This window comes from Pteronotus mesoamericanus, unplaced genomic scaffold (assembly GCF_021234165.1).
Source record: "Pteronotus mesoamericanus isolate MK-2021 breed Mesoamerican mustached bat unplaced genomic scaffold, CSHL_Meso_final scaffold_1186, whole genome shotgun sequence".
NCBI lineage: Eukaryota > Metazoa > Chordata > Mammalia > Chiroptera > Mormoopidae > Pteronotus > Pteronotus mesoamericanus.
In genome coordinates, this window is record NW_026555302.1 from 9,005,593 (window position 1) to 9,032,688 (window position 27,096).

The 27,096-nt window shown below is 49.7% G+C and overlaps 1 protein-coding gene across 2 annotated transcripts in view; it reads left to right on the forward strand.

The window, feature by feature from the left end:
- The window catches only part of ASTN1 (astrotactin 1), a 267,008-nt gene that overhangs the window by 88,438 nt on the left and 151,474 nt on the right, over positions 1-27,096 (forward strand). For both annotated transcript variants that reach the window (XM_054587723.1, XM_054587724.1), the window contains exon 2: positions 8,182-8,369. In XM_054587723.1, coding sequence (XP_054443698.1) covers positions 8,182-8,369 — 188 coding nt within the window. The remainder of the gene's footprint in view (positions 1-8,181; positions 8,370-27,096) is intronic.

Genomic DNA, 27,096 nt, shown 5'->3' on the forward strand with positions numbered 1-27,096 from the left:
AGGTTGCATTTCTGGGAGAAACTGAACCTGCATTTTGGCTATGTATTATTAAGCCTTGGTCTGCTGACACTGGGTTTAGCACAAGTGACCCTGTTTTGGGCCTGTTGTTTCTTCTTTTTAACAGTGATAACAACCACAGAGCTCAGTCTGCAGGAGAGGTCTCAGCTTACCACTGAAGGAAGCCCAGCTGTTATTTTAATACCATCTTCATTTGTTCCTTTCCTCTTCCTTGACCACGGTCCCCACTCCCATGTCCCTTTGAGAGGACCTGCCTATTTTAATTCTAGAGTGTCTAGCTAAGTGCCCGCCAGCACGCTCACTGGACTGGCCTTGCGTGCCAGCGTCGAATGGGCACAGAGGGCATGGCATCCCTCTGGGAGAGCCCTTGTGTCTGGATCTTAAAGCAAAGAGAGTATAAATGGAGTTTTATCCAAAGAGTGTTCAGTTTGCTAAGGAGCCTTAGAGAAACATACAAGCATAACTTGGACCACATTCCTTACTATAAATGGGTGGGTGGCTGGACTTATGGTTCCTGGATTTTTGAAGACTCAAGCAGCTGAAGCCATTTAAAGGTACTGTTGGCTTACCTCCATCAAGATTGTTACCCAATTTTAGAATTGATGGGAATGATTCTAATCATGACAATAACACACAGAACTGATGATGATGATGATGATGATGATGATGATGATGATACTGATGTTGACCGGTGTTCCTTACGTGTCAGATAACGCTAAGCATTTTACTTTTTCTGAGGTTGAGATTTAAAGAGGGAGAGAATGGGCATTGAAATAATGGAAGGGAACCGTGACCTTGAAGCCAGGAGCCCTAGGATTCGCCCCCCACCCCCCGCCCCTGATTTTGGTGAACTTGTCCAAGTATGTTGACTTTTCAGGAACTCCTTATCGGTAAAATGGAGGTAGGAATACCCACATTAAAGGGTTGAGGATTACGTTAGCTCGTGAATGGTGAAAGGGCTTCATAACAGAGCCAAAGCACAATAGGTACATTATTACTTGTTCAGTTGAATCACAGATGATAACAGAAATGCAGCTAGATGAGAAGTAATTAGAAATGGAGATGAATCAAGACAGTTTAGCAAGGCAATGGGCTATTCTCCTTCTGTACGTCATTTACAGGTGATATTTTGTCATATCAGTTTCATTGCCCATCCATTTTATGAGGCGAGAGCCACAGAGGGGACCTCACGGAAATAGCTCGGGATCAGAGAATTAGAACAAACACTAAACTCTTTGCTCATGAAAGCCTGGAGCACGAAAGAGAGAGTTCAGAGGGAACAGAGCTCTCCCTGGGTCTGGCAGGCAGTCTCCTCCCCACCTCCCTGCAGCCAGGGCCCCAGCTTTCCAAGGCCTAGGGATTCACGTTGCTGCCAGTGCCACGCTGCAAGGACCTGGCCTCCAAGGACTTGCAAAGCTCTCATCAGAATTCCAGTCATGAAAGCGCAGGCTTCAAAATGACTTATTCTCATTACAATGTATGAAATGATCCGTAAATACATATTTTAACATTACAGAGTTTAAATATTATTACACATCTTAGTTGATGTCAGATTTTGTTAAATGCGTGCCGTTATCTCAATTTACAAAGGTCAGTTGGGTGGCAGTGGAGAACAGAACTAGATATATTTAAAATTTTTCTTACCAGTACATCTGTGGCTCAGATAACCCTGCCTTTTTCAAAGAGCTTTGGGCTTTTTCCTCCCCTTTTCAAATGAGACTTTAATGAATATCATGTGGATAAACTCTTTGCAGATAAACTCTTTGAAAAGACCCAGAGAAATGTGGTGGCAGGAACAAGCACACCATTTTGGATGAAATCATAAGCCATCTGAATGCCGCCTCCTCTTCCTGGTTGTGTCAGAGCCTCTTGGCTGCATTTTGCCCTCACGGGAGTGTTTTCGTCTCCATGGCTAGGTACATCGACTGTTCGCGTGGTTGCTTGATTGCTATTCACGCTGGCACAGAGGAGCGCCGTGACCTACTTCCAGCAGCATCCATAGAAAGCTTCACCGCTTGCCATTGGCCCGATTGAAAAGGCCACCCTCTGCGTTCTGCAGCACCTGCCCCGGAGACGCCAGGCCACGGACCTTTGAGGTCCTCACCTCTTTCTCGCACACCACTATCTCTTTCATTTTTGGTTCATGGTGTCCCTCTTCAACCTCTTTGGGAAGAAGTGGGCAGCGTTAAGGATGGTGATGTTCCTGATTTTTAGAGGATAGCTTTATAAAGGAATACGGGTGGGATTGCAGAGAGAAATCAGGTGGCATTTGTGTGTGGTTGTTTTTTTTTTTTTTAAATCTAGACTACCCTTGTTTACATCAACATAATTGATCTCCGGTAAATAATTCGTTGGAAATCTTTTGGAGGCATCTGTCCTTGAATGATTCTTTCTTGTTGGGGGTCACTGATGGAGTTTCCATAGGTCATGGGTTTCCATACGGCCAGGCCCTACTCTGAAATTGATAGGCTGGGCTGAGCTGAGCTGGACGCTTTCCAGACTCCAAGAGGAAAGGCTTCCTAGAAAAACTTTCACGGAGACTTTCATCCAGTTGGCAGAAATACACTCAGCCTGCGCCGGATTTGGGGGTCTGATGAGACCCAAATGTCACTGAATACCATGGTCAGAACTGGGAGTCCTGAGAGACCTTCCAGTCCAAGCATTTGAAGATCAGAAAAGCGAGCTCCAGGGAGGTCACAGAGCCTCGTCCCCCAGCTTCCCGGCCCCTGCCCCCGTTAGCCCGCCACTGCCCTCCTCCTCGCTGGCTCACCCGTGCTTGAGGCTCTTTGGTTTTCTCCATCAAAAGCAAATGTCACTGAGCAGGGGAAAGATGAATTCCATTGTCCTTCTCCTGGTCACAAGTGGAAATTTCTATTCCAAGCCCCAGCAAGTCAAGAAAGTTCTAGTTACTTGTAAAAGGCGCCTCCCATGCACCGTTGCGTAAGAGGTTGTCAGATTGGAAGCCATCTTGCTGTAAAGCTTTTGCTCACACAATTTTGCCCATTGCTCGGGCCCATTTGGAGGCAGAGGAGTGAGAACAAGACGGTAAGCGACAGCAGGCACGTGTCCCCGTCCCCGGTTGCACGCTGAACATCTTCACAGGAGAGCGTCCTGGCTCTGCCGTCTCCCATGTTGCCGTTCCCTTAGCCAGTCTTACAAGCACCAACTCAGGCAGGCCGCCATGCTCTTGGTGTCTGTGCTGGTGGAGCTGAGGCCCAGCGGGGCACCTCGTTTGACGGGGCTCTCCCTTGGGCGGTAGGATGGGACCGCCCAGCACTCCTGAGCAGATGGGCCCTGTGGCGGGAGGGCGCGGCCCAGCCAGCTCAGCCTAAGCACAGGCACGTCGTTTCTCTGGCCAGTCCCCTTCCTTACTTCTTTTGACTTTGTCCTGTCTCCCTGCATCCTTCTCCTTTGTCCGCTTTTTATCTGTCCCACATCCTTCTTCACAGATGGCCAGGACTCTAATGTGCTGCTGTCATTATGTTTATGGAACAACTCGGGGTCTTTAGAGGCTGCCGTTCCAGAGACATTAAAGACGTGGGTCACGTTTGATACCAGGGTAAAGATTTGCAGGATAATTAGTGATCCTCTACTGTTATTAACCCCTGACTTAAGCAGCTTATTTTCTTATAAACGTGTTGGAAGTTAATGCTGCTGCTAATAGTTTCAGTTGGGAGACCATAATGAAGCAGGTGGGAGAGCAGACCTACCATCAATACCTTTCAGACTCTGAAATGAGAGTTGGGGGAAAGGAAAGGAAAAAAGAATTGAAGAGAAGGGGGTAATTTGACCGTAATTACCTCCCTTTGGTTACCTACCTTCGGTAACCTTAATGGTAGCCCCTTATGGAGAAGATCCGTTTGTTCTTAGTTTGGGACAGTTGGCTTTATCACTACGACATTTCTCAATTTCTGAGCTTAATTGACATCACACACAGGAACTCAGTGGTGGCTGAGATCGCGGAGGGAGGGAGGGTGGCTTTGTACTTCCACGGGTGACACCAGCGGCCTGTGTAGCCTCAGTCCCCCACTGCTCCTGTGCATGTCCTCCGCCCTGCGGCGTAGCCAGACCTCCCCCAGTTCTGCAAATGCGCATCGCCCTGCTGTTCCTCTGTAGGCACCGTTCTCTTCACCTGGAATTGCCGGTCACCATCTCTTCCCATTTTACCCCTCCCCCTGGGTTTGTGCTCAGCGATTGCCTGCCCTCTCCCCCAGCACCACTCTGCCTGCTTAGAGGACTGACTCATGGCCACGTCTTCAGTTCCTTACTAGATCCAAAGCTCCCCGAGAATAAGGACCACGTCACTCAGTTGGCTGACTGTGGCCAACATGGTGTGCTCCAAAAATACTTTTTGTATTCACGGGTACATACATGGTGTCCTGGTTTCTGTGTATCCCAGGCAGGTACAGAATTGCGGGAGGTCCTGAGGGATGTGAGGTGTGTGGAAGGAGGAATGGGCGTGCCGAATATCAGGGACGCCTAACCCTTCTGGAGAGTTCGGCCCAAGTGTGGCGACGGCTTCGACACCCGTGTGCTATCTTGAAACGACCGTGTTGGCCCCTATTGGTGCTTGTTTTATTTAGTACATTGTGGCAAAGGCTCTGCCTGAGCCTCTCTGCAGTGCCCGGGAGGCCTGGGACTAGAGTAACTATTTTGTTGCTTCCCCTGTTTGCTCCTTGGGCATCTGGGGGCAGCCTTGCATTGGTAGAGCAGTTTCTGAGCATTTCCTCATCCTGAGGTATTCTGCTGACATCCGGCCATACGATTGCATTTGACGTTCCAAGCTTTACCTCAGTCCATCGGCAGTGGCATTCGCTGGCTTTTACTGTGCCCTGTCAGGTTTTCCATGGGTTGACTCAGGCCGGGTATAGCGTACGTGAACAAGTTCCTGCTTTAGCATTTTGGCTTTCCTGTGTCCAGCCCTTCCAGGAGAGGGGAAATCTCCACGGAAGAAGCCATCATTCCTGAACTGCCTTGACTCTGAAATGACAGTGCCCTCAGTGGCGGAGATGGTGTCCTTTTGCCTTTAACCTTTGCCCTCTATGAGAGTCTGGTCTGGGGAAAATCAGGATGTCACTGTCCACAGGAACGGGCACGAAAGCCTCACAAAAGGTTCCGGGGCCTGGCCTGGGGCCGAGGCCAGCGACGCCGTGCTGTCCGCCCCTCCCCGTGGGAGCTTCCAGTCAGTGCTCCCGCCACCCGGGTTCCTTCCCTGGTACCGTGTCTCCCGGAAGCCTGGAGCCAGGTGCCTTCCTCCTGAAAAAAATAAAAGCCTTGGACACCCACTGAGTAGAAGCATTCTTTTTGGCTGATGAAAATGTTTGGGAATCAGAGTGATGGTGGTTGCAAAGCTTTGTGAATACACTAAAAAAGCCACTGACTGTATACATTGAAAGGGTGAATTTTGGGCTATGTGAATTATATCTCCATTTTAAATGAAGTCATGGGATACTAACTTCTTGTGCCCCCCCCCCAAAAAAAATTTCCTGTAGCACAAAAAAACTCCCAGAAGACCACGTAGGCTTTCTCCTCCAGTGCGTCCCCTCTCTGTGCATGTTCAAAGCTCAGGCCGTGCGGGGGGTGTGTCGGGAGTGGCGGGGAGCTGACGGAAGTTCATCCGTCTTAGTCCCTGTTCTGTGTCAGGCCGGGGACCTTGGTCTGGGTGTTTACTTGTCGTGTTTCCACAGTTAAAACAGAGGTAATGAACCTGGCCTACTTGATGTGGACCTCCTGGGAAATAAAAATCTGGTGTGCTAAGCGCTTTAGAGCTATGAGGGGCTAGATTTCTCCTGACCGGGGCGCGGAAGGGTTGCAAAGGCGCCCACGTGCGTGGAGTAAGTCCCAGCTGTGGGCGGGAGGCTGGACTGCCTTGCGCTGGGCGCTTGAGACATGCCACTGGGTGCTCTGTTGGGAACTGGTACTGCTGGTGACTTTTAGGGCGATAGTGAAAAGGGGGTGGAGTTTGGTTTCTATGGCAATGATAGGAAAGAGACTTAGGGGAGGAGGGCGTGTTTCTCCGGCGGAATCACGCAATACTTTGGTTGAAGGCGTGATGAGGTTCGGAGGGTGAGGGCTGCTGCGGCCGAGTGTGGCTTGGCTGCCACCGGCCCAAGCAGGCGCCTTGGAGGCACGTCCGAGGGTTTCTCTTCGCTGGGAAACCCAGGAAGCGCCCCCAGGAGAAAGGTGAGTCGGGAGGCCGGGGCCACTGCCTCATGGCACAAATGGGGCTGTGCCCGCGGAAAACCAGGACACTGGGCGCGGGGAACCTTCCATCCTCACACCCTCCACCCACGGCGCTTCCTGGATTTCTGTGAAGGTCACTTCCCAGGGTGACCAGCTCACCAGCCCCATGCCCGTGGAGAGCCCTCTACATGATTAGGGAGAAGGGGCCAAGCCTTTGCTGCCTGCTGGTCCTCGCTGGCCCCCTCCAGTTTACTGTTTGCCCTGGGCTGGAGTATGAGATAGGAGGTCCTATCAGGGCCTTTCAGGCACAGGCTAATGACCTGTGACTCATACAGGTTCTTGTCACCGACCTACTCTGAGAGGACCAGCCAAATTCTTCTCCCTCCTCCTCGTTCTCTTACCAGTGTCTGATTGTCCTCTCCCCACTTACCTACCTGCTAAAAGGGAGATCCCCCCTTCCAGGCCCGATGCCCGTATCGTTGTCTTCTGAGAAGAAGGCTGCTCTCCTCCCGTCTTCTCCCCTCTACCCCAGCAAGATTAGTCTTCTCTCCTTCTGTGGTCCCACCAAACTTCGTCACACACGTGGTGGAGCCCTTACCACGTTCATTCACGGGGGCTTACTTTAGAGAGCTTGTCAAGCGTCTTCTGGAGATTAGTATCTTAGTGCCTAGAACAGGGTCTGGTGCATAATACATGCCCAGTGTATGTTAAATAAATGAATAAATGTAGAAGGAAATAAATAAAGCAGAACATCATTTGTGCCCTTGCACCAATAATGAAAAATATGTATAAACTCCATAAATATTTAAAATTGCTTTCCTCTTTGTGGTTGTGGTACTTGATGAGAATACTCTTCTAAATGTGCCTTATTAAATCTTTTTTATGTCTATGGCATTATTGTTTTTTTTTTTGGTCAAAGTTGATAAATTTTGGGAGAAGCTGTGCCTTACAAACATGAAGTTTTATAAAGCAAAACTTTGCCAAAGTGTGTCCAGCAGAATGTTAGTTTCCTCACTGGTCAGAGCTGTTAAGGAAAAAAATGGTTTGGGGGGGCAAATGAAGTTCAGGGGAGGCTGGGTGAGGGTCTCTGCACTGGGGAACACCTCAAAGCTTTGATACAGTGTTGCTTAGGACGACTTGCAGGTGGGTCCCGTGACTGTTCTTCAGCAGTGCGGGGGGACGGGGCTTACGGTGTGCAGTGCACCATTGGAATGTTGTTACTGATTTAATGGGGACAGTCCAGTGCCTCCCCCTAAAGCGTAGAGAGCGGGCGGACGCTTGTGTCTGTGGGAAGGACCCGGTTCCTCACCACCTTCCACATGTACACCACCCCTGCTCTGCAAGAGGGAAGAGAAAAATTAAAGGGAATTAAAACATTATTCTACCTGCCACAGCAAGTATCAGACGTCTCCAGTGGACTATGCAGAAAATGATTGTGGTTTTAGAAATAATCTGGCAGCCCAGTTGCTCTGCAGTAAACTCCCAGGATGGCTCTATAAGTGCCCGTTCTCTGCCTAGCAATTACCAGCGCTCTCCTTGGTACATTCGCAGGTGCCTAGGAGTAACTTCTAGGGAACTCACACTTTCAAATCTACAAGAGGAAAGCAGCCTTGTATTTACCTGGGAAGCGGGGTGGGGACCAGGGTATTCAAACTGTGCTGGGTAAAGGATGCTATTGATTATAGAAATACGGAGAAGAACTTGAATTTTTTTACCTGGTATTTTTCTCAATGGGTGAGAGGCTGGATCGCTAGATTATGGTCCAAAGACCTACAGGGAATAATTCTCTTCTTCTCAGGGCCTCTTTCCTTTTTGAGATTTGGAGAGCAGCACAAAGTCAGACCTAACTGTAGCTGAAACCCTGTGTTGCCTTCCGCGGACACGGGCAAGTGGGCACCAGCGTCCAGGAAGAAGGTGACTGAAACGACTCCACCTGGTGCGTTGGCGTTCTGACCTGTGCCTTTGGTGTCTGTCCTCTAGAAATCTCAGGGAACACGGAGGACATCCCTCTGGTGCGCTGGAGGCAGCAGTGGCTGGAGAACGGCACTTTGCTCTTTCATATCCATCACCAAGACGGCGCCCCGAGCCTCCCTGGACAAGACCCGACCGAAGAGCCCCAGCACGAGTCAGCGGAAGAGGAGCTGAGGATCCTGCACATCTCGGTCATGGTAAGGGCAGCCTGGCCTCGGCCTCTACGTTACCTTGACATTGAGAGTCTTGTTGCCATGGACATAGCGCTGTAAGCCCCAGCGCCATAGTGGTCGTTGGTCATGTTAACGAGCAAATGTCCCATTTATGGGAAACACCTCCGCCTGTGGTGTCAGTAAGAGTTGCAGTTACTTCTGCAGCACCATTTCCCAACTCTGCCCTCTAGGAGCGCGCCTCGGCGTGAAGAAACTTTCACACACCATCAACAGTATTAGACGGGTCAGTGGACTGTCTTAGGAAGAAATCATTCCACTGGTATATCAGAATATCTTATAATAATTGTTCCATAACTGTTTACTCAGATGACTGAGTAGCCAGGCTGCTTATTGCTACCAAGTCCGCGTCTCTCGTCCCGTGCCTGGGACAGCGTCAGCTTCCTGACTCACTCTCCTCTTACAATAAAGGTCGTGTCAGTGGACACTCCTCCTTCCTCTAGCCCAGCACAGAAGCTTCACCGTCAGTGTCCCTGGCCCTGTCCAGACATTTTCTAAATGATGAGGAGATTCTAATTAGAAGATTCTTCCTAACATTGTAGTAACTGGCGTGTTAGAATCTCGCTAGAAAGGACGCGCAGTGGCAGGCATGGGTTTTGTTGGGGGGTGGTTTGTCCACTGATGCCTCCTGAGCACTCAGAACTGTGTGCTCACATACTTAGTGCTTAAGAAACATTTGTGGAGTAGATGAATGCATTTCCCAGTGGAGACAAAATCCCTGCTTCACATAATGCATTTTATGTATGAGTATTAGGTTGGCAAAGCCAATACGTTCTACTGCTCGGGTAGCCTGAGAGCCGGTTGAAGCTTGACTGATTAGCCCTGGGCCGCATGTGTGGAGGGCAGGACTATTCCACTGTTAGGAAGCTCAACTGAGAACCAGTCTAGGTCTCGGTCTAAACTTTAGTTCATCGATCACTCTGGTACCATCACTACATGCTATTTAGTTTCGTGTATCAGATCGGAGGAAACTGAGCACATTTTCGATGTATAAAAATGTCCCTTATCCAAATACTTGGCATAGAAAACGACCCTATAAAAACCTCGGATACACTCTCAGAATGTAATCCCTCCATTTCTCTCTCCACCCATGTCCCCGTGAGTAACTGGCCTGGCAGATTACCTGCATATACACAACCAACTGTATTCAAACTATATGGTCAAGAAAAGAGCTTTGAATAGCAAATGGTGAATCTCAGTGTCCAGATACACTGGAAGGTAGACAGGTCAGTGCAGTCGCCGTGCCCCTTATTTACCAACCAGCTGAAGTTTATAACATGGGAGTCGCCGTCCTTGCACATCGCAGTCAAAGACCCCGTGTTGCTTGTCGCGGAGGAGTTGTCTTCCGTGTAGCCTGTAGTTTCCAGGCGGTGCCGCGACCAGGCCGACCGCCGAATCAGCCTCACACTGTCGGGGGCGACGGGTGTGGAGGCCACATGGTCTTCACATTAAAAATATGGTCGATTGAAAAGATGGGCACGGTGGGGGCCTTCCCACCAGCCACCCGGATCCTCCCATGTACGTGGGAAAGGTCATGGACGGTGTCACTTCGTTTTGTTTCTTTCCGCCCAAGACCACCTCAAAGAACCAGTCTTTGCCACGCCAAATACATGTTTAAGGTGGGGAAAAAAAGTGTCTAGAGAATCCCAGTGACTACCACCAGGTGCGATGTCTGTCTGAAAGAAAGACCCTGCATGAAGGGGCTAAGCCAGGCAGTGTGTCCGAAGGTGGGCTTCACGGGGGCCGGGGGTCGTGTGCAGGTCCTGGCAAGACTGTCTGAAGCTCGACCGGGTTGCCGCGCCCTGTCTTGAGCATGGCAGGGACCCACTGCCAGTCCCCACACTGCGGTATTCCGGTAGGTTCTCCAGAGAAGTGTGTGTGCTTGTGCGTGTGCGCACGCATACATTTGTCGGGGTGGGCGGCAGCGCAGATAGAAATACGCTAACCAAGGATGCCAGAGTACGTGAGGGAATAGATCGTGCCCTTGAAATGTAACAGCCCAGGTGACAAGTCTGCACAACAAATGCTGGTCTTGTTTTGAGACCACCCCCACCCCGGGCAAGGATTCATGGGTGGTGGCCACGTAAATGGAAAGAACGAAAGTGAGCCTCTGCCCTGTGCCTTAGAGCCTGCCTTCACGTGCTGCTGGTCACCCCTGGCAGGCCACCGGTGACATTCTGCTTCTCAAGTAAAATGGAAGATCTTACTCCTTCAGCTTTATTTACACTGTTACTTTCAATGAGGCTGGAGGGGGCCGAGGTTGAAATGGCATAGGCAAAGGACGAGAGGGGACAAGTCTTATGCTGGTCTCCGGCTTGACCTCTTGGATATGGGTAAGCCTACACCTGCATGAAAAATTCAGGAATTCCTTCGACTCCTGTGGGAGAACGGACGCGAGCAGCCCTCCCACCCAGCCTCCTCAACGAGGGCGCACGGTCAGTGGGGCCCTGCGGCCCAGCGTCCTGCCTTACCTCCCTCCACTCCCGCTGCACACCACACACGTGCCCCCACGGCACCTCGCCTCCGTCCTTCAGAGTCTAGTGTAGAGACAGTGTCAAAGCCTGGAGTTGTGTATCTGCCCGCAGCTTAGAAATCAAGCCTGAAGGGGGTCATGTTTGAAGATGTGGTTCTTGGAGTCTCCATAGCTGCTGCTTAAGAGACTCCGAGATGGATAGACTTTATCTCATATCCCTTCTATCACATCCGTCAGATGTAAATGAGACAACTATTTCAGGCACCCAGAATGACATTGTACGTGTAAGAAGACTGCAGAATCCTTTGACAAATATTGGTGTTGGGCAGCAAAATGCACATAAATGAAATCTTATAGCCCAAACCCTTTTAGTTATGAAATAACAATAGCAGGGCTCTTCTTCGTTAACTGTAGTGATCACTATTGATAGAGTTTTAGTTTGGACCCAATTAGCATAATTCGAGAAAGAAAAGTTAAGGTGATTATCAAAACATGAATCTACCCACCCTTTTCTCTCTTGTTAAGAGAATGTGTATTTTAGAGCTTAACTAATGGTCCTAGGTATTTCCAATATGTGCAGAGGAAATGAATGGTTCTGCGAAAACCTTAAAGTTTACATTTCTCGCATTTTGTATTTATATTTTCCTCGTCCATCTTGCCTCAATGCAGGGACACAGTGTATTTTTATATTTTGCATTTACCCTGTTTTGTTTTAAACACAAAATGTAAGTAATGAGAGAATGAGAAACAAAAGAAGAACCTCTTTTTGGTATCCTGATAACACTGTATGAATGAAAATCAGTAAGCTATTTCTTCCATGGTGCCCAGTGCGAATAGATCATCAGCAAGTCATGGGCTTGTAGAAAACCAATACCTCAGCTGAGAACCTGGCGATTTAAAACTTGGACAAACCTTATCCTTTTCTTATTTTTCAATCGCATCCTAAAATTTTTGAATAATTTTTTTCTGAAAAGGCATCCTTTCTTCCCGGTGTAGAATAATTGGATTTTCCTCCTGAAATCTTATATCATTGCTCTTCAGGTCAAACAATGTATTTTAACCTTCCGCGTGACCCAAACTTGGCTGAAGAGATTTATTTCAAATTTTGCAAGATAACTGGCATTTAAAACTACAAAAGTACACAAGCATAGCCTTTGCAAACTCATGAACAAGTGAAAGCAAAATCATCAAATGAAGATTGATGTCTGAGTCTAAACAAGCCAGGAATTCTTCAATAATAAGCAAATTGTTTATTCCTGGAAGATCAAGTTTTAATATGGCTCTACATCAGCTGTTTAGACTCTGTGTGGGTTTACATTTCCTATTTTACTTTTGTTAATTTACCGTACGATCTACATTTTTCTTCTTAAAGTACGTTACAAAATTTAGCGATGTCTAATAGAATTTTAATGATTATATACATATATTTCATCTTTGTAATTAAAGGTGGCGATGTTAATAGACTTCCTCTATGCATCCACGTTGGTTAAGTGCATTTTTCATAGCAAATAGCCTTTCAAAAATACTTTGGTTTGATATATACTTTGTAGTGATAATTCCAACTGGTAGGTAATATCTTTTATAGTCTAGCCTTCTCAGGCACAAGTCATAATTGTGGGGGGAAAAAATCATCTTTGAGCATTTATCTGCCCCCCCCCCGCCGTGAAGACTTGCATAAACCCACCAGTCGAGCGTGGGTGCCTCTTAGGCCATCTAGCCACCCTGTGTGGAGCCTGTTGGCCAGTGTCTGCAGGCTCCTGTGGCCTTGAGTGCTGGCTCCTCAGGTGTCCCCAGGCTCCCTGTTTCTGGGAGCCCCAGGTGAGTCCAAGACAGGGTTTTCTTTAGGGAGAAAAATAGAACAAGAGTCAGGGACCAGAGAGACCACAGGTGCTGTTGTAGAGTCCCAGAGGGCAGGGACAGAGAGGATCCTCTGGGGCAGTTAGTGCCACTGGGGGCTCAGTCGAGCACAAAGCCCTCAGCATACTTATGGGGGCCACCAGGATCGTGATTCCAAGGCTGGAAAGTACTTTGTGCCAAAGCAGCTACCCCTGCCCTCCCTGTTCCGCTCGAGTTTGATCTACCTCGCTGAGCATCGCGTGTCACTTTGCTTGAAGCTCCAGGGCAGAAAAGTGCAGTTCTAAGCGTGGTCATCACTGTGAGCCACCAAGACCGTCGCGTACTTATTCGGTGGCTGTGGGTCCAGGAGGGAGGGCGAGATGCCCTTTCTGTCAGCAGCTTTTGCTTTCCGAAAATCTGTTACAAATACGATTAATCAGGGTCCCCTTTACATCTTTATTGTCAGTCAATACTGTTTGTGTAGATCTGACCGAGGATGCTTTAATTTCTCAGGGCCAGTCTTTCTGACCTTTAAAAATTAAATGGAGACGTTAAACATGTCATGCGTTGCCATGAAGGGCAAAAGTAGAGTCATAAATTGGAAGGCATGAAAAGACAGGTCCTGATTCAGTGCGAGGGACTTTCCTAGCAGGCCCAGCATCCGTCACAGGGCCGGACTGACTGGCCGGCATACTGCCCACCTGCCAGAGCCATCACCTCTCCTTCCGTGAGGGAAATGGCAGGCAGCTCCTAAAATAATCAACAGGCTCTCTAAAAGCAAAACCTCTTTGCTCTTGGGTGTTTGCTCTGAAAGACTGATGTGCAGAAGATGGGAGATGTCAGACTTCCTTTGGGCGCTATTTCCAGTGCCCGGGGGTGTTTGGCTTGCGAACCTCCTCACCTGGGCCCGTGGTCTGCAGGTACGTGGGAGGCCATCAGCCATTCAGTGGCCCGGCCGATGCATCCTGCTTGCCGCCCTCTCGTGTCCCTGTGGAGTGGGAGCTGGGTGTAATGGAAAGAAGCACTGGGTGTAGAGTTGGAAGGTGGGCTTCACTCCCTGGCTTTGCTGCTTTAGGTGGTTTGCTGATCCTTTAGGGAACTTTATTACCTCACCTGTGAAATGGATGCATGGGTTAGACTTTTCGGATTTAAACAATGGGATCCTCGCAGGCATTCTCAGTATAGGACTTCTACGGTAGACATTCGTATGGAGGCAAGAGAGATGGGAATCCTCTAATTAAAAACAAACAAACAACAATAACAACAACAACAAAAAAACCCCAGAATTTCACGAAGCCTGGAATGGTAGGTGCGTGGGTTCCGCCTGACGTGTCTTGTCAGCCTGAGCAGTGGGCTTGGCTCTTCCACACCTGTCTCTGCACCTGTTGCTATGGATTACTTTGTGTGGTTGACTATAAATTCCCCTCCCCCTCATTGTATTGCCTTTCTATGTTTGTACTTTCCATTTGCTCGTCAAGTCACCTTACTATGGCCCCTCCTACCTCCTTGCAGCTTTCAAGGTTTCCAGCTTTGTTCCCATGCTCTCAGATTCCCTGCCTTTTGTCCCTTAATCACACTGCCTCAGGAAGTGTGACTAAAGGACAAGTGGGTAGAAGCAGGTGGCTCTACCCAAGTGCCATAGCTCCTGCTTGTTCAGAGCTTTTCCTATGAAGTTCTCCCATAGGGGGATGCAACCCTAACCTCCTCTTGGCTGTAGTTATGAGAACGTTGGCTTCTGTGGCACAGAAATGACCAGTCCTGTTCTGGGCACAGCTCAGAACCGCTTCCTTTGGCAGAGGTTGACATGCCATGAGTGCCGGACTGGCTTGCTCAGTACAATGGACATAGTACAATCTGCCTTGTAGAGAGTTAGGGATTGAATGATATCCTCCTCATCACTATCCTCCTCCACCTCCTCCTCCTTGTCATCGTCATCTTATTTTGTACTTACTATGTGCCAGACACTACGTATGTTCAATGTATGATAGCTTACTTTTAATTTTCATCACAACCCTAGGAGGTAGGGTTCACAGAAGGGGAGACTAAGGGCCAGACAAGCCAAGTAACTAACCTACAATTCAGGAACTATTAGGTTGCAGAGCCAGGATGTGAGCTGAGACATTTGGCAGAGTCTAGACTCTACGAGAAGCAGCCAGCTCATACTCTGGTTCATGGTAAGTGCGCAATATATGCTCGTTACTTGTCTTCTTACCAGCTTTTGTTGTTTTGTTGATTTCTGTCTGCTGAGACTCGTCTGACACTTTTCCCCATTGCGACTTCAGAACTACTAACTCTGTGGGCACTAGGACCCACTGCCAGGTGGAACACAGATCTTTCCTTCTGTAGCTGCACCAGGCAGCTAACCCCAAAAGCTCAGATCTGTTCAGCTTGGCTACACCCACCTGCTAACCTTGGCTTCAGCCACTCCACCTCACAGCTGGCCATGGTTTTATTGGCAGGGAAGGGAAGAGGGCAGTTGGGGACTTCCAACTCTAAAATTGTGAAAGTCATGTAACAATAAACTTAAGCTTCTTCACATACATAGTTGCACACTTCTGGAGTAAATTTTTAGAAATTAGCATTTTGAAAGCATTGTTGACCTATTATTGATTTAAAAGAATCACTGACTCATTTATTTATTTAGATATTGATTATTTCATTTAACAATATCTGTCAGGCTTCAGGTACCTTTTTTTTTTAAGCTACTAAGGAGATAGAAAATTAATAAAAGATTCTGCTTTCAAGGAACATTCAATCATGTTATTAACAGTTAACATTTGAGGATGGCCTTTGGCAAAACTAAGAGCCAGGTGGCATGTGCGATCTTCTCTATTCTTTTCCATTTTTATACCCTCTTTACAATTCTGTTCTTCTCTTTCTTGAAGCTCATGGAGGCCTTAGTTACCCCATTTTTACAGACAGTAAGGAAAATAGCCAAGAGGCTGAATTTTCATAAGGATACTAATGCCCTTTAACAACTTGATATAATATTCTGTTCAGCCATTTAACTCACTTGATAAAAAAGCCAACAATTTACTCTTAAGTACTTAGTCCCCAAAATCCCTGAAGATTCTTTTGAATGCAGGAGCCATAATCTCTGCAGGGTTTAAATCAATATTAAGAACCGGCAATAGTCATAGTAATGAAACTATCACTTCACTCACTGCATGCCAAGACGTGTATAAGATTATTTTCGTGGATAATATCAATTCCCGTAGCAGCCCTGTGAAATTATAGACACGCATTGCCCCATTTTTCAGATGTGTGACTCTGAGCCTCAGAGGGATCAGATCACAGAATCAGGGACACCCAGGTGGAGCCGAGATTCAAGGCAAGTGTGTTGGCCTTCAGACTTCAGTCTACTGTGGGGTCCTGCAGCCTGGTGGCCGTAGGGGCAGCTGGCTGCTCCCATTTTCCAGGCTGTGCAATCACTTCACTTCTCTGAGCTCATGCAGCAGGAACCCTTCGCTCGGTGAAGATTGGGAAGGCACATGGAGAACTGGGCAAGATGTCATGGTGGAATCCCCGAAGCATTCAGAATTTGGGGAGCTAGATTGGGCAAAAAGATCAAGCATTGCAAAAAAAAAACAAACCCAAAACAAAAAACCCAGGGTTGGCTCTGAGCAAAGGGCATGGAGAAGCCACCAAGGCCAACAGCCTACGGGGTTGAACGTCGGTGAGGTAGTTCATTGCAAGGGCTTTGCTATCAGAAAGACCAATTGAAATCCTGGTTCTGCCACTTACTGGATTTTCTAATGACCTTGGACAAATTGCTTAATCTCTCGAAGCTCACTCTCCTTATCTATAAAACGAGAGGAATAACAGATTTTACTTTATGGGCTATTTTGATGCGTAAATGAGGTGATTTTTATTAAGCACTTCCTGCAATGCCTGGCCCCGGGGGAGCACCCAGCAAATATTAACTAGGTAAACTCCTGGGTGCCGCGCAAGCCCCCTGTAACACTTCTGTGTGCGACATGTGACCCACAGAGTCGCTACCTCCGGGAGGCAGAAAAGCAGCTGGGATCATAGCAACCTCTTGGAGGAGTCCTGGAGGAGTTGTACTCAGGAAAAAGCCCAAGGCAATTAGGGGCGTCAGGGCAACAGAACGAGCCCCATACAAAGCCGGGATGCGGTCATGTACGTCCGGGGCGTTGTTAAGCTGCTTATGTTTCGTTGTTTATGGGGTTTCCTAGCAGCTGTATTATGGTTCAGGATGCTAAGCCCAGCTCCAAACTTCCCTGGAAGAACTTCACCAATTTATTTTTTCTTCAAACCAAATGATGTCATTATGGGAATTTCTTTTCTGCCCAGGTATCCATGCACGCAAAGATTGTTACTGCCTTCACAACAGGCAAAAGAAGGCGTGGGATGGTGGGTGGAGAAGCTCAGATTCTTGTTCCTAATGCTCTTACTACCTTTCTTCCAGGCCACGCTGTCTTCCCCTACCTGCTCCTATCAAAAGCTTCAGGATTCTCTCTCAGACCTGGAGTTTGTCCCTAGAGATACCCTCAAACCCACCCTGGTGACACCCATGGGCTCTGGTTGGAGACGGACTAGATTTGATAGAGTCGATGTAGCCAGCTCTATATGCCCACAGAGGGAATGCTAGCATGAATAATGGCAGGAAATTAGGCCAGGGCTAAATGGAAAACATTTTTAGCTTTGCAGGCCATGAGCTCTGTTGCACCTCCCCAGCTCTTGCCATTGTAGTGCCAAAGCAGCCATGTGCAATAATGTGTAAGTGAATGGGTATGGCCATGTTTCAATAAAACTTTATTTATACAAACAGGCAGCGGGCCACATTTGGCCTCAAGGTCATAGTTTGCTGACCCTGATCTAGTACTTTCTCCTCATTTTGCCTATAGAGTCCAAACAGAGACTGAAATCTAGTAAGTTGGTAGAAGCAATAAGATTGTATATGCAGTGTAAAGATTAGTTTGCTCATTTTTGTCAGACTCCCATAGATTGACTGTAAGTGTCACTTAAGGCAGGCATTGACTAAGATTGTTCTTGCTACAAATTCAGGATGTGTGGTAGTCACCAGCTCAGGAGACATGCAAACACATTAGCCTCTCCTGAGAGGCACTAAAGGGTTTAGTGAAGACAAAAGTTGATGAAACAAAAATATGCTTAGACTTGACAAGAAAAGTGTAAATATAAACAGGATACCAATGAACAAATATGCTAATTTTTCTTCCTCATGCAGCTGATGGCTCCTGCTTGGTTTCAGATGTCACATACACAGTATACCTTTTTTTCATATCCTCCCTCGAAGATATGTTCATTGAGTTTTGGAGAGAGAGGAGGAGGAGGAGGAGGGAGAGAGAGACAGAGACACATTGATGGGTTGCCTCTTGTTCGTGCCCCAACCAGGGATCAAACTCAGAACCTTTTGGTGTATAGGACTATGCTCCAACTAACTGAGCCACCCATCCAGGGCTACACAGCAGACTTTTACAAAAAAAAAAACAAAACAAAAAAAAAAACCAAAACTGGTTATGTTAGAATAGCTCCTTAAAGCAAAATACCTAATAGAAGTGGTGTGCTCACGCACATGGGAGCAGAGTTACGCTTCCTGACGTGTCACGATCAGGTTGGTTTGCATGGACCGAGATGTAGGACTTGAAGAGTTAGTGGTGGCTTGCTGCCTTGCTAAGGCGGCTGAGGGTGCACCAAACATTTTAAGATCTTGCCTCATAAACTCAGCTGTGACCTTCAAGTTTCTGCTGAAGGTTATTAACAATCTTGCCTGTAGGAGAGGCTGATGTCAGCGGCCCTCCACAAGGCTGTGCAGACGTCTCTCTGGTACACATGGGGAGGTCGGGGGCTTCTTGGTGCTGCCTTGCTGTTTGGGATTGCCTTGACCGTGTACCGCTGCTGCCGACATCCGTGAATAGCAATAGAGATGAGTCAAGTACCTTCTAACTTGGGAGGCGTCAGATGCTCAGTGTATTGATATATTGGACTGGGGCTGACAGCAGCAGGTGCTCCCCAGAGCCAGTACCTGGGACTGTCTGGGCTCTGGCTCCCAATCCCGGAGTTTGTCTAAGGGGAACTTAAGGTGAGTTCCTCTCCCCGCAGTTGCAAAGAGGAGACAGGGCTGTTTGAGGTCCCTAAGGAACATCTAACACCAGCTGTTTATTGAAGCATTCAACCTTTAGTTTGCTCCCTTCCTGTATCTTGCCTGAGCAAGAACACGAAGAGCTTTGGGACTGAGACACAGACGCATTTTGGATTTATGAGTGGACATGTCAGGATTTGGCATTTGTAGGCCTTAGACCTGTTATTGCAACATGACGTAAGCTGCCACACAGAGCAGACTCAGAAGGGCTCTGCGTCCCCCGGATGGCAAGGCACCCTCTTTTGTTTGCTGTCACAACGTGTATGCATCCACGTCACTGTCCCCACGCCGTCAGCGAGCTATGTCCGTCCCCAGCCCCACCGTCTCAGTGCTCTGCTGAGGGGAGCAAGTGGCCTTTGCAGCCAAGGCCCCTGGCCCTCCATGTCACGGCCACCTTCCAGGGACTGTACCTGGGGCTGGGATGGGACAGCACCAACGTGTCCCAGCCAGGGCTCTGCTCACAGCCCCCGCGGCGGATGCAGGCTGAGCCCCAGCTGGAACCGTGGGGACCGCATCTCTCTCCTCCCCGCAGCAGGGGCTGAAGCCGCGCCGAGGAGACGGGTGGCCTGCCGTTGGCTAAGACCCCGGTTAGAAGTCAAGGGCTTTCATGGGGGTCCTTTCCTGACGCAGATCTGTGAGACTTTGGGCAAGTGCCTTCATCTTCCTGAGCCTCCGTTTGTTCATCTGTGAATGGGTGTTCTCAAAACCTTATCGTCCCTCCCCCTTTTTTTGGTCATCTATTTATACAGCCTGTATTCCTACTGCCTTTTTCTGGTTGAACTTATTTTAGCCCTGTCGGAGATGAAAATGTCAGCGAAGGCATGGGTTTGATGTCATAGTTTGTTCTTTCCATGTAGGTCCGGGAAAATGATAGTTTATAAAATAAATAATAAAATGACAACATGTCCCACTTTCACCGGCCGTTGACCAGGCACACATAGTTGGGCCGTGGGAACCCTGCCTCAGTGACCCCGGGCTAGATGACCTTGCACGCTGCCTCCAGCTCCCGCAGTCTAGGAATGTGAAAGTGAAGACTCAGGGGAACCAGCCACCACTGGTTAAAACAGGCTTCAGAGCACTACACGAAACCCCTTTATTCCGATCCCCTTTATTCTCCCACTTGCGAACGCGAGACGATGACCTGAGGGGCAGTGGCGGGCGTGCCTGTCGGCGGGTCGGGTCACCGGTTCTGCCCTGGGAGGGAGCCGGCGCCTCCTCCTGGGCTGCTCCCTTGGGAGGGGTCCGAGGGCCTCTCTGCAGGCAGTTTGCTGCACTGGTGACCCAGGGCCCCCGGCGCCGACCCCTCTGCTCCTAACAGCCGTCTCCCCAGACGAGCCCCTGACCTTGGCTGACTGCAGGTGCTCGGGAAGCCTCCCGGGATTGGCCTTTGGACAGGCTGGCCCCGACCGCGGGCGGGAGCGGGTGCCCTGGAAGGGCCTGCAGCCTCCGGCTAGGGGATTCCGTGCGGGGAACCGTCCCACGGGGCACTGTGGGATCACCCGTGGAGGACTGCGGGTACGCGGGAGAGGACGTTTAGTGAGGTGACTGAGACAACTTTGGGGAGGCCAGAGGCAGAGTGACCCCTGCCTGAGCCGGTGTTTCCCTGTTTCTTTCTCACCCGGCTGCCCGTGCCCAGGACAGCAACTGCATCTGCGGAGGGAGAGGTCTGCTCTGGAAGGAAAATCCCTGGACCCCGACTAGCCAAGTCACAACGTGGGGACTCACAGGGCACCTCCCCGACTTCCCTTCAGGTGGGCTTCGTGGGTTCTGGGGCAGCCTCTGCCCAGGGACAGGGACCAGTCGGCGCCGTGGGTCTGTGAGGAACACGAGGCCTGCCCAGAGGCGCGGGCACTCAGCTGCCTCCATCCGGCCTGCTCCCCGCTCCTGGTTGTCCCGGGTGGGGGCCCTCGCCTCTGTGATCTGGCTTCGACCTGACGTTCATTTCCGCCGATTTCCCCAAGTGAAAGACGGCAGAGCGGGAAGCGGGCCATGCAACCCTTCCTGCGTAACTCAGCGAGCGCGTCCCCAGGGCTGCTTCTGCATCCAGAAGTCTCCCCAGCGCCTGTGCTCGGCGCCACCTTCGCCGGCTCACATCATCCCCAGTCACCGGAGTCATGGAGGAGGAATAGTCAAAGGGGGACGGAGTTGCTTCACTTGAAAATCACGCCCACACATAGTGCGTTGTATTATTCAAACCTCCCTATTGACTCATGACCCAGGATCCCCCTTTCTCCACCCTCTGCTCACTGTCCCTCTCCCTGCCTTGGCCTTGGCCTTGGCCTTGTGCTCCTGTGCCCTCCCAGTCCCTTCATGTGTATGTGTTCACATCCTACCTACTGTTCAGGGCCTACCTCAGATGTCTCCATCTGGGCCCCTTCCCCAGTCTCCCAGCCGGAGACCCTCGGTTTCTGGTGGCTGGGCTGGCAGGAAGGACTTCTCTAAGGCTCTGCCATGCTGGTATCTATTTCCATCCAATGCGTCAGTATTTTGATGAGTCCTTCCTTCCCTACGAGTGTCTAGGCTCCCAAATGGCAGGATCTGGTCTGAGTCTGATTCATCTGTATATTTCTTACAGCTTCCAGACCAATGCTTCACATAAGAAACATCCCCAGTTGGTGTTTGTGAAATGAGTATAATTTGTTTGTATTATGATTTGTTCCACTTGGTTCTTAGAACTCTCTCCAGCAATGGCTTCTCTCCCTCCGGCTTTTGACTTACAGGTCTGTCGGTCTAGATGTCCCTCGTGCGTTTCAGACAACACAGGTCAAAGGAAGCGCATCTTCCCTCTGTCCAGCGGCCCTCTCCACCACGCGTTCCCTGCCTCCCTTGGTGCCAGGGCCACCGCCGTGGTCCCCAGCCCAGATCTTCTGCCCTCCTCCCCCTCCTCATTCAGTTGAGCACCAGGCTCTGCCCATTTGATTTTCCCAGTGTCTCTGGGATCCCTCCTTTCTTTCTGCCCCTACAACCACCACTGGTACAGGGCCCCGACATCTCTTACAGATCGTTGCAAGGGTTTCTACCTGCTCCCCCTGCCTCTCTCATTCCCCTAAAATTTCCCTCTCACGGCCACCAGGCCCTCCCTAGGAAACGTCATCTTCCCGGTGAAAAACCTTGTGTAGCCCCTCCATTCTGAGGGGTAAAATCCCAGGAGGGCGAGCCCCTCAGGACCTGACCCTCACCGCCCACCACTCCGTCCTGGCCACATGGACCAGCTCCCCTGTCTTCCCGGGGCCCACCCTTGTTTTTTTTTTAACACTTCCATGAGGTCATTAATGCTACACTGTTGGCTTCAAAGGTCTCTTGTCTCCCCCGAGTGTGGTCGCTTCCCACGACTCATGATTTTAGAGTCCACCTGGTGACTGGCCTCCCGTAGGGCGCGTCCTCAAGCCTGGGTTGGGCGGTGCTCTTAGCCCCTGGCGCGCAGTGCCACATTGTCCCCATCTGTGCACAAGGCTGCCGGCCTTCGTGTGAGCTCCCTGCTGCAAGGGACCGTGCACCTCTGTGTCCTGCGGGGGCCTGGCCTCTGCTAGGAAGCCGAAAGGATCTCTGAGACTGAATGGTCAGTTCCAGGAGGAAGGCTGAGCAAGCCTGACAAATGGGAGGTTGAGACTCAGGGAGGTCTAAGGGCCGCCTGACTGGCAAGTGGCACTGTTGGGACGCGGACCCAGCTGGTGACTCAGTGTCCTTTCCTCTGCCCTGCAAGACCTCTGGCCGAATGTTCTGTTCAGGTCTCCTCTCTGCTTGTCGTGGCTCCTTTCTCTCCACTAAATCATCGTCCCCCTTCTTCCTGTCACGTAGTTACAGTAAAGGAACCTTAGGGAAGGCCGCCAGCCACACACACCAGAGCTGGCTAGGTCCTGGAGCCATCTCTGTATATTTATTTAAGTTTTTTTTAAAATTCACACTGAGCAGAATCACCAGCAAAGATTTTTCCGAGTAAGAACTTCAGCTTTGAGTGTTCCAGGGCACAGCATAGGGCCGAGGAGGTGCCACCCGGTGCGATGCAGTGGGGAGGCCCCTGCCGGGACCTGGAGACTGGGCAACCCCTGACCCAGACTCTGGCAAAGCAAGGCCCGGAACAGCGCTGTCCTTGGGGGCCGGGCTCACCCCTCTGCAGCTCAGCCACAGTGCCGTGTCCCCACCAGTTGTACAGTGTGGCAAGCAAATTGCATACTAATAGTAGGTGGAGTGCTGGCCTTGGTGACAGATTTCCTTTTTCCAGCAGAGCAGAATCAGCGTTAAAAATGACCTATCATAGGGTCCCTCTCACGCCACTTGTACTCTGGTTTGGCTGCGTGACTGAGGGAAAAAATGGCGTTACAGCTGGTGCGGACGTGCATCCGCCCCTCCACGCCCCGTGGGGTCTGCCCAGTGGGTGGCCTGCATTTGTCGCATTGCAGTGGCGGAGAAAACTTGAAAACTGTTGGCCCCGACAGTGTGTGGTCCTCTTGCTAAGGCAAAGGTAGTTTCCCCGGTGACAGAACGGACGTAAGAAGAACTTCCTACTGGCAGTCAATACAGAAACAGAAATATAAACATAAGTATACAGGGTACGGCAACAGTGGGGTTACGGTTGTGAGTACGTGTAATAATACAAGTCCATTCTGGTATTATTTATTAATTCTTATTTGTATTATTTTCCATACCAACAACTATAACCTACTTCCCCCCTCCCTGTATACACAGGTATATATAGCATACATTAAAAGCAAAAAAATAAGGCTTTAGTTTCTAAGAGAAGGGACTTAAAAATTTGTTTCCATCATTCTCCTTGTGAAGCAGGTAGTCCAGCTCTTCCTGCATAAGGTGTTCTGGGATGTGATGGCACGTCTCTTTGGCCTCTCTGGGGATGACACCCTGTTCATGCAGGTCCGTGGAGTGGAGTGTGGGTCAGGTCCAAGTACAGGCCATTGGTTTCCTAGGAAAATCCCATCAACTGAAGTGACTGCTCCGCCGTCTCCCAACAGCGTGCTAATGGCCCAGGGAGCCACTGGCTACAACGAGGGTGGGCGAGCCTAAGCCATCACGCTCTCTGAAAGCACAGCTCATATCCCTGGGTGATGGCTCTGTCACGCAGACCTGTCTTGAATGTCCTTGTGGGTGAGGAGCCCAAAGCCCTACTGCCAGCTGACTTCTTCCCGGGCCGGCTCTGCAGCCAATGAACCAGCTGAGAGGAGTGAAGACGGGCTTCCAGATGGAGGGCTCAAGTCTGAACTGACGAACAGTGGGTAAACATCATGCAATTTGTGCTTTATCAACCTTGCCAAGCCAGCTGAGTGTGCCTCCCTGTAATTAATCACGCCGTGCCTTGCTTCCGGAGGCCAGCCTGGGCTGGGCCTTGTGCTAAGGCTGGGGCTGGCTGGAGGGAGATTTTAAGACATGGCCTCAGCCTGTAAGAGTAGAAATGACAGAATTAAAGATTAAAGATTAATTAAGAAATGTCCACATGTGCTTTAAGAGATCGGAGAGAGGGGCATGTCTGAAGTCTGGAGTTATCAAAGTTGGTTTTAGGGAAGAGAGGGAGTTATGCTGGGATGTAAAAGGAATGAGGGACTTGGGAGAGGGAGGTGAGGCAGGACATGTCAGGAAGGAGAGGGCAAAGGCTCGGGACTGGACGGGGCGAGCCCTGGTCCCCTCTGCCAGCTCGCGCGTGCTCTGCCCACTGCCTTCCTTCCAACCTCCTTTTTTTCCCCCCATGCGCTCTCTCCCACTTATAATAGAAGTGAATGGTAAGAATAGAAAAAATAAACCATCACTCTTAAAAAAAACAGAAAAATGAAAGCCAGACACTGTGGTCTGGATTAAGTCGTCATGCCGTTGCGGGTTGGCTGGGAAGGGCCCTCACGGGGCAGGAACACATGCCCGCCCCAGGTACAGAATTAAGCATTGGCGGGGCAGGTGATGTCTGCCTCATCGGTTGCCTTGGAAGCAAGAACCCCTGACTGTTTGTGTCACGTGAGCGTCTCTGGCCGTTCAGGCTGACCTGTGGATTCGCTCTGCATCATCACGCTCTTGGTCAGTAAATCAGAACGAAACCACAGTTGGGCCTTTCTCACCTTCCGCAGGGGTCGGGGCGGAGCTGGGACTCATCTCCCAGCTCCCCTGTGCTCTGGGCCATCCCTGCTGGCGAGCACTGGACCTGTGCCCAAGGTCCTGGCTCCTGCGACTCATGTCTGGCCAGGAAGAAAGTGAGCCATGCTCAGCTGGGGAAGAAATCAGGCACATAGGGGACAGGGCCTCTCCTCCATCTCCCCACCCCACCCCTCATCTAAGGCCAAATACAGGAGAAGGAACAATCCTAGAGAAGTGTAACAAAGCTGACAGCATGCAGGGTTGGGGGCGGGTGGCGAGCAGCAAGGGAGCAGGCAAGGCAGGGCAGAGTTTCTTCTTCTTCTTCTTCTTTTTTTAAAAAATTAATGATGGAAAAGATTTGAAGGCTTGCACAATGGCCTTGCCAGCAAAAAATGTAATTAGCTAAAGACAATATGGTACTGATGTTGGAGCTGGTGGGTGAAGGAAGCCTGCCCTAATGAGGACATCGCTGTGTCTCAGAGATGGCCTTCACAAGCCAGGCCTCTTCTCCAGGTTTTGTGCTGATCTGTTCCAGAGAAAAATTGGATTATAATAATTTTTTAAGAGGGGGAAATAAGAGCCGTAGCGCTTAGTGCGTGGTCCAAGAGGAGACTCCTGTAACTGTCAGTCTTCCCTCCTCCCGCCCCTTTGATGCCAGATATTTGCTGGCAAGGAGGGAGGGGGTTTGGAAAGGATTTTGGTGTATGGTGTGCTCATTGTGAATGTACGTCATCTCCGCTAGTCCTTCCTGGGTTTTTTTCCCCTCTAATTTTTTTAGCTCTAATATGTACCTTACTTCGATGCCAAGATTGAGTCACAGCTGGGGTGCTACAGGGATGTGACCTTGGATGTTCATTGTTTTCCTCAGTATTGTGGGTCACATCAATGACAAGTTCGAGGAGGTTTGTCAGCAGAACGCAGTTTGCTCGCCTCTGTGTGTGACCAGCATTGAGTGACTTGCATTGGGTGTGACCATTATTACCCTTCAGGTCCTAAAGCAAAACAGGACCCACAGGATTTCTCCACCCATCTCGGAATCTGTTGGCCAGCAGCCTGTTGGGTGACCTGACTGTAATGCAGTTTCTAGTTTCCGTGAAAGTGTCCAAGTTCAAGATTTTCTTCCCAGTCTGTCTTCTACATGTGGTGGTATATTGTGGAAGACATCTGCTGTTAACTTCTTAGGACCCTGCCCCCAGAACCAGGCCTTACAACGGCAAACAGACCCAGATCGTGTGCATGGGCGGCCTGCTGCTCTCAAGGAAGTGGCTGTGTATCTGCTACCTATACACCCTGAAGACAGTGGCTTTCACTTACAGAACATCTACCCAAGAACAAGTATCTCCATAGGTTTTTCCTGCCTATGTCAAAATAGAGTCTGACAAGTATGGTCACCCTTGGCACAATGAGATTAGTGCTTGAAATTATGCGTTTGGTCAATTCAGTGGTAAGCTTACCTGAAGAATATTGGGGGCTTCTTTGGCAGGCAGTGTAGACATTCGGGAATCCTCATCTGCGTGACCTCAAAAGTGACGTGTGTAAGAGCAAGCCATTCTGAGCCAAATTTAGAGACTATGGGAAGTTATAGAATCGGGGCCCAGACTACAGTGGTGGGCCCCTTTCTGTTCAACAAGGTCATGGAACAGGTGCACGGAACACATTATTAAGATCAGTGGCTGAGTCTTGAATTTGGCCTCATACTACCACAGAAACTCGGGTGAGCTATTTAATCCCTCTGATCCTCTGTTTCCTCATTTAAAAATGGAAAGAGTAATTTCTACTGCTTATATTTTTGGTAGGATTAAATAATTAATGTAATTCAGCATGTGCTGGGTTTGGCACATGGTGAGTACTTTACAAATGGTAGTTGTTACTCTCTCTCCATTATATGACATACAAGTATAGGAGTAAGGCTGCGAGTGCATAGACTAGCAAAATAGAGCAGAGGTTCGGAGGAGGAGTTAAGCACAGGGAATGGGGCTGCACCAGGAAGCTAAGAAACACTGTCACAGTGGTTTGTAGCATTGGAGATATTCACAAAACCAGCCATCGGCGATGAATGGTTGTCCCCTCTCTCAGGAGAGGGACTGTGCCTTTGGAGACCCCCCTGCGAAAGAGAACCTGGCCGGACTTCTGAGCCCTGAAACAGCAGACCTCATGGCAACCATGAGGATCACGTTGTGCCTTCCCGT